Below are 14,321 nucleotides of genomic sequence, written 5' to 3'. Positions count from 1 at the left end.
AAAGGAGGCAGATTTATTGACATTCACATTGAAAGCTGCACCATTTCATACATTTTGAATTAAAAAAAAGTTTTCTTTTAGTATACTTTTATTTTCTTAAAGCTGTAGCCTGTTCATCCTGTAATTGTAATACAAACAAATGAGCAAAAATAAATGCTATTTATTCTAGTGTAGGCTACACAAATTTCGTGCCTCCCTGCGTAAGTCAGTGCCCTGGTCGGGGCACCCCAGTCTAAAAAGTCGGGTCCACCCCTGCGTGTCAGAGTGTACCTCGCTGCAGATATGTTATGTTGCTCTGCTCATCATCAGATGGGTTTATGATGAACAGAGGAAGTTACAGAGAAAAACAGGACTCAGCTTCTCCCAGGTAAAAGTCAAACACCTTCTCAGTCATGTCTGTCCAAGTACCCATCGTCATCCCGTCTCGCTCCCCACAGCTTGTTTTCACAAACCATGATCTGTCCAAATCACCAAAATGAGGGGATTTTCTTATTTTCTAAATCAAACTCATGAAAAGTGACAGATTGAAAACACAGGATTGGAGGAAAGGGGTTCAAACATTTACTAATGAGAGGTCTAATTCATTTTAAACTCTTTGGGCTGTTGATACGGACTATAAGGAACACGTGTCCATCAAGGTGCTGGGTGTCAAAGACACAAGAACATTTTTATGACATTCTAGGATCTGTGGGAATGGATACCTTTCACATTTGAAACGATACAGTACCGATTTCTGGTACTTGGCAATCGGTATTGGTACTCAACGGTACCAGTTTTCGGTACTTTTGTAAGTTTATGTGGTAAAAAATACAAATTTGGTTAATAATAAAATGTAAACTCTATTCAATTTCACATATTTATTCTTGGGGTGCACCAATCATAAATTTCTGGCCAATCACCGATCTTTACAAAGCTTGACCTGCTGATACTGATTTTTCTTCTTTCTTTTTTATAACTGACAGCATAAACCTTCAATGTTCCAATCTTATTTCATTGAAAATCATTGAACAATCCCTTTAAAACAATAAAATCTTTACATTTTAACTTAAAGAACCAATAAAGTGTCCTGAGTTTTATATCTCAGAGCAAAAACCAACAAAGGCTGGCTGTCAGACCTTCCCGCAGGTATATAAGATAAGTTTCATATGTAAGAATGGGCCAATCACCGATCCCTTATCTCTGATCATCGACCACCAATCCCCCAAAATTAAGGAAATCGGCATCGATCAATCGGTGCATGTTCAATCTATTTTTCAGTTTATAACCTTGTAATACTGTGTTCATGTCCAGCATCGAAAATCACCTACTCTTCCAGTCCCTCAGTCATAAGGATGCATTTAGGTTCCTAAACATGTTACCTTTTGATTTTATGTGACCAGTACCAGTACTTTGGACAGATTCGGTCGGTACCTATAAAAGTACCTGACTTGGTACCCATCCCTAAGTAGGGATGGGTACCTTTCACATTTGAAACGATACAGTACCGATGCCCAGTACCTGGCAATCGGTACCGGTACTCAACGGTACCAATTTTCGGTACTTTTTTGTGTTTATGTGGTAAAAAATAACAATTTGTTTAGTAATAAAATATACTTTTTTTTAACTTCACATATTTATTCGTCAATATGTAATCTTGCAATGCTGTGTCCATGTCCAGCATAGAAAATCACCTACTCTTCCACGCCCCTACAGTCACAAGGATGTGAATAGGTACCTAAACATGGTACCTTTTGATTTTACGTGAATGGGTACCCGGTACTTTTGACAGAATTCGGTCAGTACCTATAAAAGTACCTAGTTCGGCACCCATCCCTATCCCAAAGTATCTGTTTTGTGGTGAACTTTTAAATTACGCTGCACGCGCGTGGAGTCAGCACTTGCTGCTGTATAAAAGGTGCGCAATAGCAGGGGGGAAATCTCAAATCGGTCAATGGATATATGGCCCAGGCCTAATTCTGACAGATCGGAGCCCCCCAACATTAAAATGATGCATTAAAGTGAGGTGAACATGTGCTCAAAAGCAGTAATGAGAAACTGCCATGTGCACTTCAAAGATATTAGTATAAATCAAACCGACAGGACCTCAGGATCTGCTCCCATTACGGCACCGTGATATTTTATCATGTGCTGGAGAAAGTGATGTAATGATGTACACAAAAGAAAAACCTTTGCACCCTGTCAAAGTGTAAAAGGTGTTTGATAAGACTTTTCCTTTCATGACAACAAATGCGAGTTGTGGGAGGACAGAGGGTACAAGGATCTGAGGATAACAAGAGAGGTAGGAGGAGGAGGAGGAGGAGAAAAGGCAGATGGTGTGGAGCGCTCTGAGTGAAATGGACTCCCTGCACAGATACCTTCAGAGTCTATTGGCTAAAAAAGTACAACAAAAGGGGAGGCTGGCGTTGTGGCCTTCCACGGTTAGTCAGCACATTCCTGGCTGACAACAAAGCATGCCTCTGCCTGGATGAGCCACTGTGAGCATTGTCATTTCATAACCCTCGACCTCTTAGCCTTTGTTTTGCAGACCCTCTGTGTCAGTGGATAAAAATATGGGCTGAGGGGATGGACTGGGCCTTTCATCAAACACACACACATACGCACACACACTCTCCAGGGGCTCGTCGCTAAGCTAAACCCACTCTGGACACTTTCTCATCTTTAACTAATAACGAAAGCGAATCACAAGCCAGTGCAGACAGGTGTTGTGAAATCACTCTTCTCACCTGTCCCTGTGTAAAAAACATCTTAGGATGCATTTCCCCACGCTCACCACAAAGACTCACAGCCTCAGGGAAGAGCTGAATTAACATTTCCTCATCATTGGAGTGTAAAGCAGAGGACAAACACAAGGCGTTCATACAAATGAGCTCAGACACATAATCAATAGCAGATCAGGAGGAGAGCCACACTGGGGAATAGGGCTCTCCTGGGAAAGGCGTGGATGCCAGAGAGAACGACGCAGGAGCAAGCACTGACTGCCTGCTAATCTCTCTTTGAGTGGAACATCAAAGATCGGCTGAGCCACTCATCCCAGTGGAAACTAACATAGCTACTGGGGCCACCAGTACCAACATGCACTTGTTTCAGGTGGAGCTGTGCAGTGGGAAAGAGACGCTCAGAGTTAAAGAGCCAGGTGCAGGAGGGGGGGACCTGGGCTTTAGTATTTCACACATCTGCATTATTTATTTTTAGTGCATTGACCTTATTTTCTACCTTAAGCAATAATGGAGCACTGCAAAAACAAAAACCTTGTCAAGTGTTTTTGTCTTTTTTTTAGGCTAAATTTGACTTGCTATACTTGACATGAGCCACATTCAACTGGTCAGTCTAGAAAAATGTCTTGTTTTAAGTTATTTAAAGACAAAAAATGAGGTATGATTTGCTTGTAACAAGTAAGAATAATCTGCCAATAGAAGAAAAAATAAATAAAACTAGAATGATGCCTTAATACAAGTGACTTCTCTCCTTTTAAACTTGTTATAAGCAGTTCAGACCTAATTTTTGTCTTCAAATAACTTGAAATATGACATTTTCTGGACAGATCAGGTGAATGTGGCTCATATTTAGTCAAAAAAAGACATTTTCTACTGAAAATAAGACAAAATCACATTATAAGACTTCGGTTTTTCAGTGTAGCTGGTGGGTTTGGTAGATTATTTCCTCATTGTAACAATACTTCTTGCTAATGAATTGTTTTTGTTGATCAAATTTAGTCTACTCTGACAATTTTAATGAAAACAAGACACCAGCTGAGGTTGCAGTTTCCACACCGCCTGTTAATTTCCCTTCTCGAATGGAGCCACATGTAAGGTACATGCATTTGTGGGATGAGACAAAGTTTGTGGGTTACGACCATAACTTATTTGCCAAATCTTCTCTGCCAATGCCGAACAGCTTATTCTGTCAGTGACTCGTGTTTTGAGCTTCTGGTATCCTCAGGTGGAGACAATCGAGCGCCTGATTGGCAGCACCTCTGAGCACAGGCCAATCTCAAGCTGCTGTTCCAAAAAAATCAAAGCCCGTTTCCACCAAGCAGTCCATTTTAGCTCAGTACGGTACGGTTTGGCTCAGTTAAGTCCCATCCCGTTTGCATTTCCACAGCCAACCGTGCCCCCTCGTGGTAGGCAGTGTGTAAGGCAGATGCCGATAGCTGCGTCAGTTACATAATAGTGTGACACGATAGCAGTGAGACACAGTGGATCCCACTAATGAATAGGGATGGGTACCTTTCACATTTGAAACGACCTTACCAATGCCCGGTAAGAATGCACTGAGGTACCTAAACATGATACTTTTTGATTTTACGTGAATCGGTACCCAGTACTTTGGACAGAATTATGTCAGTACCTATAAAAGTACCAAATTTGGTACCCATCACTACTAATGAATCCAACAAAGAAAAAAAAATGTGACACAGTAAACAAAGAGCAACAATAGGAGACATCTAGAAATGCACCTTCTTTGTGAATGGGATGTGGCTCTTTGTTACAAAGCACAATCAAGATTTGTTTCAGAGAAGACTGTGTGCCATGAGGAGAAATACAGCAGCTACTGTCGCATGGTTAGTGACCAATCAACGGACTAAAGCGATGTAGCTCTACCTTCCGGGATCAGATCAGTTTAGTCTGGCACCCCTATGGAAGGGTCCCAAAAAAGTGGGACGGCATGACTCGCTTATTTGGGGATCTGTCCCAGGGTAAGTCAGTGGAAACGCCTCAAAATGCTTGACATACCGAGACGGACGAGAAACAGGGCTTAAGTTGGAGTGTGTGGTCCAACTCTCAGGACATCGCCGTACTTGTCAATGTCACCTCTTTCCAACTGACCAATGTAAATGAAGAAGCAGCAACACTCTGGATACCAACTCTGTCAACAATCACTGTGAAGGAGGAACTAACAGGACTTGTTTGTTTCAGGGGTACAGCCTGCTAATGCTAAGAAACAGTTCTTTTGAGTGTTGCCAAAAACATTGCCAATGGACTTGAGCCCTAATTGCAGATTGATTTGTGCATCAGTCACTTAAAGTCAACATCATCCTCAATATGAGTGGTTATTTCAAGCAGTTTTGCAAAGTTGAAACACAGATTAATGCCTGATCAAGATGAGTCACGATTCTCAAATGTTTGTTAATCTAAAAAGAATTTAATATTGCATATGACTGCTCTCCAAATTTCATATATTTTCTTTGTTTGAACTAATGCCTGGTTGTAAACTGTAGCTGTTGGCCACCTGCCAATCAAAAACAGAAAAACTTATCAACTCCAAGTTTCAGTAAAAAAAACAGCAGTGACTGTCAGTTGCCACAAAGTTGACAAGAACTTCTTTTCTTCTCTAATAACCCTCTCCATCTGCAGCTGTCACTTTCTCAAAAGACAAAAAAAAGGCCGAGTTAAAAAAAAGATGAGCAGAGACTCTTGCATGAGTAAATTTTGAGAAATTCCCCAAATTTTCTGTGTGAGCGCAGCCGTTCTCACGTGCAGTCATTCACATGCCATATACGATGCATGACAAATTTTGGCTGAATTAAAAAGGACAGACTGGAGGTTGGGGGGGTGAGAGTGTGTGTGTGAGTGTGTGGGAGGGGGGTGTTGAGCAAGAGAAAGAGAAAAACAGTTTAGTCTGTTCTATTCCGAAAAGGGGAGAAACGCAGCCTCAAATTACTTTGGCTGGGACATGAAAGTGAAACAGGGTGGCGGTTAAGAGACGATAGCACTTAAAATACAGCTGCGACCGCCAAGCCAATAAATGGAAAAAAGTAGGGAGCAGCACTTTTAACCTTTTAAACCAGCATTTGTGTACTGCTACTGTTGCTTTGGCGCTGGGAGTGGCCCGGTCCCTGGCACCTCCCGTCTGGGGCCGGCCCATTATGGCCTCTTGGGGTTTCCAGCCTGTGGTGAGAAAGCGCGCTGGATGCCTTAAACCACTAAAGCTCTCATTATAGTCTAAATGCAGCGCGACACAACTCTTGCCAGCTCCAAGGTAGGAGCTCCAGTATTTAAGCTCATCGTTGTCTTAGCTCGAAACCACCACTTTCCCCCTGCACATCCAGCCGGAGAAAAACTGCCACTTTCAAAGAACCACATCATGAAGTCTCCCCCGCTACTGGCTTTTTCACGTGCATGGGGATGAAGTTCAAAGGTGACGCAGCTCAGGGGTGTTGGGAAGCCACTGCCTCGTCTTCCTGAGGATGTCTCCCCTGTCTCTGCATCCCCTCTGAGAGGAAGTTTCCCAAAGCTGCGTTATACCCTCTGGGATCTGGACAACTATGCTGCGAGTCCCATCTGGTCCTCTGGGTGCCCCTGCCACGTCCCTGCCTCAGCTCCCCACTCACATGCTGACAGCACAGGCCCGCTGGAAATCAGAGGCAGATGTGCGCTGATGCACCCTGCTCATCTCACTACAGGAAAGACGATTTGGCGTCAGGGAGACAATGGAGAATGATGAGCAGCAGATGGTGTTTCCCTTCACATCAAACTGGCAGAGCCTTGTGCGCTCTTTCAACAACGATGGGAATGTGAAAAACATGATGGCTGACAATATGAGCGTGCTGCATCATCAGGCCATTCCAGAAATATCATTACATCAAAGAGACAAAGCGCTCCTGAAGTGTGACCTGGGTGACTTTTCAGGAGACAATCAGGTCACGCCATCTTTGCGCTGCTGTGGAAAGGTGCTGCAAAGCCACACCAAGTTTTATACTATTTTTATTAAGGCTGAACAATTAATTGATTTTAAACTGACATTGCAAGGTAATAGAATGCAATTTTCAAATCCCAAAGGCTGCAATTAGAACAAAAAAAAATTTCATGTACACAGACCTGGAGGGAATATAGTAGCTTGGACTTATACTTCCTTAAAACTAGCAAAAGTCAAAATGCTTTTTTTAGGGAAAAAAAAACCCTGTGAGCTACAAAGATCCATCCAGTAGATTGCAAAGCCATACCTAAGGGTGGGTAAAAATATTGATGAATCGATGCATCAAAATATTTCCTCGCCCAATTCGATATCCATTCAGCAAATCCTCTGAGTCGATTAATCTCCTGGCAAGTGAGGGGGGACTGTACGTGTTATTTGTGTTGTATGCACGAGGGCCACCAGAGACCAAACAACAAAAGATGGTAGCCAAAGCAGCAGCAGCATAAAGCCCGATCCTTCGGCTTTAAAGTCTGACGTTTGGGTTGTTTTAATGCTCCAAAACATAAGCATATGTTCACATACCACTTATGTTCACATGGGGCAAGAAAATCGGTAATTGAAGCATTTAAATCAATATCGAATCGAATGGATTCGAATGGAATCGAATCGCGACCTAAAGAATCGAAATTCAATCGTGAGGTTCTAGGCAATACCCAGCCCTAGCCATTAGAGATAGACAGATATGGATTTTTCCAGGCCGATACTGATTATTTGTAGTCAAGGAGGCTGATAACCGATATTTGAAGCCGATATTAATTTGCAGTCAAAGTGAAAATATTGGTGTCAAAATTTTGAACAATACAAACTCCAACACTTAACTTCATTCAAATACCTTTAAGCATATGTTTATTAAACAGCTCACAGGCTCAGCAGCATTCTTTATAAAATTGAATGAAAACTTAAAAAAAATAAATAGCTACAGTTTTCTACAGTACATAAAGTTCTCCAAAATTTCTTTGAAACTGCAATACCTGTAATAACCGCACTGATTGGCTGTTTCCCAAGTCATGGCTCTGCTTGTAACCAATCAGATGGTACTGTGGGTGGGACATAACCTTGCAGAGCAGATGGACCTGCCTGATTCAGTTTCTGAACTCCTGCAGGTCCATCTTGCCAGGCTCCACTGACCAATGAATTCACTGGGCTAAATTCTAACCGGCCCAATCAGGGAAGAGAGGTGGGAGGTGTGGGAGCAGACGTGACGTCAGCAGACTTTCGTACTTGTCAGCGTTCCTTTGATTCTTAAGTTAAATTAATAAAAACGGAAGCTGTCATCTAACCCCATTATCATTATCATTTCTCGTGATGCAGTAGTTGTTCATCTATTGTTTCTTGGAAGCATCGGCTCACATAAGCTACGTCATACCGTGGCTTGATGTGGATTGGTCCGTGGTGAGTGTGTTAATCAGAATGGTCGTCCAATCACCAGCTGCGGATTTTTTTTAAGTCCCGCCTCTGAAAACAAATCGGAAGAGCTGCCCCAAAATGCCAAATATCGGCCCCGATAATCAGCCTGGCTGATAATCGGTGTATCCCTACTAGCCATACCCCTTGATCACTTTATTCTGTATGGTTTGTTACTCTTACTGACAACTGGAGGTCAGTAAAGTTTCACAGTGTTCCTTTTTCTTTTTCAATTAAGAAATGCAAAAAAAAGACTTGTTTAAATGTTAACACTATCTTTTGTCGTGTTAGTCATACTATAAAATGACACCCCCCATTCAGCCCTAATATTTATAGAGCTCTAAAGCCTCCAAATGATCACTTCCCTGGGCTCAGAGCACTGCCAGTGTTCACTGAATCAGGCCGTCAAGGAAGTACTTAAATCTAGGTGAATACAATTAGCAACCTGGCACGACGGGCAACCTACAATACTGTGTTAGCCAAGAGCAGCTCTTAAAACCGTCTTAGGGGAATGCTTGTTAATGCACACACACACACACACACCTAGTCAGATGTGAAGACGTAATGATTTAAGGAGACATTGATTACCTTTCTGTAACACAGTTAAACTAGAGCAATCATGGAGCTGGCTTTGAGGAAGCCCAGGGTTTGCTCTGTGGCCAGATCTGCGCCGTCATGCTTCCCCCCCTTTAGAGCAGAGCAAGCGAGGAGCAAATTAACTTAATTTATTATTTTTGGCCCCAGCTATGTTTGCCACTTTTCGCACTCCTCGGGCAGAGCTGAGCGGGTGATCGCCTTAGGGAGTACGCAGAGGGCCAGTGAGAAGTGTATGAATGCTGAGTGTAGCCAAGCCCCCCGGTTTCCCCTGCATTTGAACCCATACCTGCTGAGGTCTGGCCACTACTGAACACACAAGGTAGCGCAAGCCCCTCAGGGCTCTGTTCAAACAGCAGAGGAAAGGAGCAGAAGGCCTCGTAAACCTCAGGCAGACTAAATCAAGAGGCCTATTCACTGAGCAGAAGACGGCTCAAGCCTTCAGAGCAAAACGGAGACAAGTGCAACAGTTGTGGAGGTCACTGCGGACAAGAGAACGCACTACCTAAATATTTGTCTTCAGCCTGATTCTAGTGTAAAACTATATCCGTTACAACACCGCAGCAATTCCCCGACACGTTGGAGCAATGTTATTTCATAAGTATAGAATCTGCAAGTGGGAAATTTGATACCAGTTTAAAATTATACTCCTCAGGTTGTACGCTTGTCATTCATTGTCAGCGTGGACTTTCATAAATCTTTGGTAGAATATATGTTGCAAGAAATCCAAGACAGGACTCTGTGCAGGACCAACTGCCCCTCATTATAGCCTGACAAAATATAAGCTGCCTCTAAGTGGTCAGAAGCTATGCTAGCAAAGAAAGCAAACCCAAATAGATGTGGTTTTCAATGTAAAGCTGAGGTCCGGCATTTCTGTGTGGTTACCGAGTGGCGCCAAATGGCCATCACTGTGTATAAACAGGGCCCGGTTTTATGCTGTGTCCCCTCTTTTGATCCCCGTGTGTCGTCTGTCTTTCAAAGTAAGTGTGTGGTGTTCATGTTGGAGCTGGAAAACTGCAAAATCATTATGCATGAGTGTTTTAAGAAAAAACAAACACAAACAGTCTTCGTTTGCATGCACCTTGCAATTCCTGCTTTAGTTTTCTCGTGCAACAACCAACCGGTAGGCTGTGCACTCGACTCAACGTGGTGAACTTGATTAAACTCAAAATGTGTATTTGCAGCATTTAAACACCCCCTCCACCCCTCAACGCTCCCTCTTTTTCTCTCTCTTCAAAGGCGGCATTGAAACCTGGCCTGCCACCAAAAACCAATGATCTCATGGAGCTCAATAGTTTCTTCAGTCTGAGGTCACACTTCAGCAGCTACTGGCTTTTGCACAAGAGATGAAAACAAAAACACGGGCAGCATCTCATGAGGGATTGTTTATGCGGTGGCTGCTTATCTTTCATCTTATGATTATGCAATAAATAGAGGAAGATGAGAAAAATGCATCCAGGTATCTTAACTCCACTTTTAAGTTTATGTTGATATTCACAGATTGGATGAAACTGAGTTTGCAGAAGTTGTCCCAGAGGTCTGCAGCCAAAAACTTCAAATAAACACTTGGCTCTGAGGGAAAACTTCATATTTAAGTGACCACTGCTCAGTCAGAGCCGGACCACCTCCAGCTCCAGCGAAGTATGTTTATCACCCATGTGTGGAACAAGAAGGCTTCTCTCAAAGGGGACTAGTTTCTTCATTCTGGCTCATTTTAACCCCGAGAAAGTGAAAAGGAAACTGGGAGATATGCAGCTTCAAAGGCAGCGTTGACTGAGGCAACATGGTGAGGCTACAAGCGGCGGGACGTGTGGGTTCGGTTACGCGTTGGGAGGTCAATAAAAACAAACGTAGAGCTCTTTCAAACCCACATATCTGATGTGCGAGCATAATGTTGGTTGAAAGTCACAGTTTTGTGTGATACAAAGAGTCGAACCGAGCCTCAAAGAGAAGCCTCGAGGTCGTGTTGCTCCACAAATGCCTAAACTCTGCTCGCTCAACAAGTTCCTAACTTCGTGGAGGCGGTGCAGAGCTTCCAACTTTTTAGGAAAACACTTCCCAAACAGCGCGTGCTTCTGGAGAAGCGCAATTAAACTGTAACGTGCACTGAAGTGAGCTCAGACATCAACAAAATAACCTGCAAGAGCATGTTTCCCCTGTGAATGAATTCCACAAGATAGGAGCCATCTTGTGACCGCATATGCTTGCAAGCCTAGTACCATCCTCACACCGCCTGCACACACACACACTCACACACACACATACACACCGTATACAACTCTTGTCAACCCCCCAGCCCCTGTGGAAAAAGTTTTAAGAGCAGCAGCTATGTGAAAGTACACCCCATGTTCCGCTTGTCATTCCCCCACAAGAAAAAGACACTTTACACGTACTTGAACGATCTCCCCCTCCGCGCTGATAGTGGCTCCAGCTTTGGAGAACCGTCCTTGCAAGCCAGTCGTGTAAGTAGTATAATCTCCATTAGGACTGGACTCGAACAGAACCACTTCCACAAAGGCAGTATCCTTGGCGAAAACGGTACCAAGAGAAGCGGCAACCGCGAGGATCACCAGGACCACCGAGTCGGGCACACGATCTGAGCCTCTCCTTGGTAAAATCATCATCTTGCCGGCTGGATCTGCGCCGATCGGGACATAATTTCACACGGATTAATTAATCGGGTGAAGGTAATTGAAATCAGGTCTCTGCGCGTTACGTGCGATGCGTCAAAAGAGTCGGAATTGTGCACCAAAAGCTGCGCCCGGGCTGAAGCGTGTTTATTTCACCACTGCAAGCCTTGTCAATTACATTGCCTGCAAACGCTCTCTCCCTCTTTCTCCCTCCCTCTCGCTCCCTCTTTCTTTCTCACCCCCCTCCTCCTCCCCCTCTACAAAGCGGATCTCCTTTGATCTCCAAACACGTGATTTTTTTTTTTTTTTTTTAGTTTTTTTTTTCTCTCTCCCAAAAGGGTTATATCCCCACCCACCAATCTTTCTGACCCTCTCCTTTGCACTCCCCACTCCGGAGTGCCAGCACTCAGTTAAGGAGGCACCGCGGACAACGCAGCGCAGCCGATCGAAGGGAAACTTGTGGGTTAAATGTGTTTAAAACTGAAATTTACGCATCAGAATTAAAACAAATGAACTCAGGTTTAAGAGTTTGAAGAAGCTAGGCTGCTGTTTAATCACTAATCCAATCCTGGACAACATGGCGGCGTGTTTTCTCGACTTTGACACGTTTTTTGCTGTCGTTCCACCTTAAAACAAACACTTGAGACGCTTCATGACTTAACCGGGCTAATTTTTCAATCTGATTCCGATTTTCTCACGTACAGGTTACAGCTTTCACGTTGACTGCCGGTTTATAAAAGAAACGGCAAGTTTTAATGAGTATAATACTTGTTCTATTTCTTCCCCTTTTAGAAGTGGATCCAGGAAAAGTTTCCAATATTAATATGAGGCCCCTGCAGGGGCGTCTCTGTGAATTCTAGAGCCCGAGGACAATGCCCTGCACAACTGATTTTACCTCACCTCAGACTTCCCATTAGAAGTTTAGAATAAATTAAAAAATCTTTGTTTGCACAAACAACAATACACAGAAGTCACCACAGAAAAAGTGTGAAATATCTCCAGTAACAATTAAAAAAACACATTTATTTTACAAGCAATAATTTATTAGCATGGGGTACAGAAAAATGAACAACAACAGAACACTTTAGAAGACACTGTAATATTGTATTTTCCCCTTTGACATGTGAGAAAGTTATTACAGTCAAATTATTCAGCTGTATCGTGACAAAAAACTTCCAGAAAAGTTAAAAACACTACATTAAAGGCTCTCTAAAATAATGTAAATAAGTCAACAGATGTAATAAAACACCAACATTTCGTATTTTGAGTATGAAGTAGAGGAGAGGCCTTCACAAAAGGACTCTACATATGCTTAAAAGAAAAAGTAAGGAACCATATTTATTCCCTTTTTTTTTTTTACTTTACTTTTGACAGTTATAACTTTTTGTTTCACACATTGTAGTTGGTCTCACTTTGCCCCAGGGATGGGAACCTTTTAAATTTGAAATGATGTGGCATCAATGCCCGGTACCCAGTAATCGGTATCTGTACTCAACTGTACCAATTTTCTGTACTTTGGTGTGTTAATATGGTAATAAACATTAATTGGTAATCATAAAATCCCCAAATTTTTAAATTCAACATTTTTATTCTTAAATATAAAACCATGCAATGCTGTGTTCATGTCCATCAAGGAAAATCACCTACTGTTCCACTTTCTCACTGTCACAAGGATGCATTTAGGTACCTAAACATGGTACCATGTGATTTTACATGAATCAGTGCTCGGTACTACAGATGGAATTCGGTTGGTACCAATAAAAGTACCTAATTTGGTACCCATCCCTACTTTGCCCCCTTATAATTTGGTAAAATTTACCACAGATGCTTTCACTTAACTGAAGCATCAGTCTCACAGACTTGTACTGTTGAGCCCTTTTCACAGTGTGAGTCTACAACACCGCCGTAACACAGCGTGTGATCTCACAACTGCGTCATATTTGTGTTTCAGTATTTGATTTCACATTGTGGAAACTACACACAAACACACACACATGCACACACAACTTGTTTAAGCCTAATTAAAAGCCGAAAAACCTTGCCTTTGCCGTTTAAAGAATATGTACCTACATGAAAATGTTTTTAAGATAATCCTTATAAATATATTTGAACTTCATTCGGTGTATATTGGTGGAGAGATTATACCTTAAGACTAAAACTGACTTTTGCTATAAAACTCAGCCTTTTTAAATGGGTGTTGGTGTAGTTTCTAGTGCGTATGCAGCCAGCCTCTAGTGGATGCTTGGGGAACTGCAGTTTTTAACACTTCTGCGTTCTGTTCGTATTTAAAGACTTGTTGGATGTTGTAATCACTAAATCTCAACTTTATTAATACCTGTGCATTTTATATTAACATAGCAGAGCTATGCTTTGTCTCATACATAAACACAATAAATGATGCCGCGCACAATAAGCTTCATTTAAGCTCCTGATTACGAAGCTGACCGAGATTAACACAGACGCCACTTTTTCAGTTAGTCAAACAAAACAAATCCATCAGCAATAGGGCTGTTAACTTCTCTACATCCACTTTGAACGTCTATAACTGCTGCAGGGGGGGTAGGTGACAGATGAAGTGATACAGTTTGTGTGCAAAACATGACACGAATAAAGAGTGCCTTACAGGTGCTTTAAACATACATTAAATTGTTGGAATTAAAGGATCAGTTTTCCATTAACTCATACCATTAAATGTCCTTAACGTTATTCAAATCTCTGTCAAATCTTTCCTCATTTTTCCACCAAAACAACGTTTAGTCATGAGCTGTCATACTGCACACGTATTAAAGGCAATTCACTCTCACGAATAATTGCACACCACTCTTCAGACAGATGGAGCTTCAATTAACAGCTGCTTTTGATCTTCAAAGGAGTCGTCGTCCTCAGAAACGAGCCTGACAAGCTAATCATGGATCATTTCAGGCATTTTACAAACCTCTTAATGATTAAGTGTCATTTGACGTAATTTTTCTCAAATTAGAGGCTGGATTGAAATGT

General features: G+C 42.3%; 1 protein-coding gene across 2 annotated transcripts in view; it reads right to left on the bottom strand.

The window, feature by feature from the left end:
• Positions 1-11,609, bottom strand: part of znrf3 (zinc and ring finger 3) — a 95,189-nt gene extending 83,580 nt beyond the window's left edge. For both annotated transcript variants that reach the window (XM_074670521.1, XM_074670522.1), the window contains exon 1: positions 11,088-11,609. In XM_074670521.1, coding sequence (XP_074526622.1) covers positions 11,088-11,318 — 231 coding nt within the window. In that variant the 5' untranslated portion in view covers positions 11,319-11,609. The remainder of the gene's footprint in view (positions 1-11,087) is intronic.
• Between the last annotated feature and the right edge of the window lie 2,712 nt (positions 11,610-14,321).

This window comes from Halichoeres trimaculatus, unplaced genomic scaffold (assembly GCF_033239565.1).
Source record: "Halichoeres trimaculatus isolate MK-OKI-2021-1 unplaced genomic scaffold, fHalTri1.1 fHalTri1_scaffold_5, whole genome shotgun sequence".
Classification (NCBI taxonomy): Eukaryota; Metazoa; Chordata; class Actinopteri; order Labriformes; family Labridae; genus Halichoeres; species Halichoeres trimaculatus.
The sequence above is the reverse complement of the archived record's forward strand: the minus strand, read 5'-3'. Positions and strand labels throughout refer to the sequence as shown.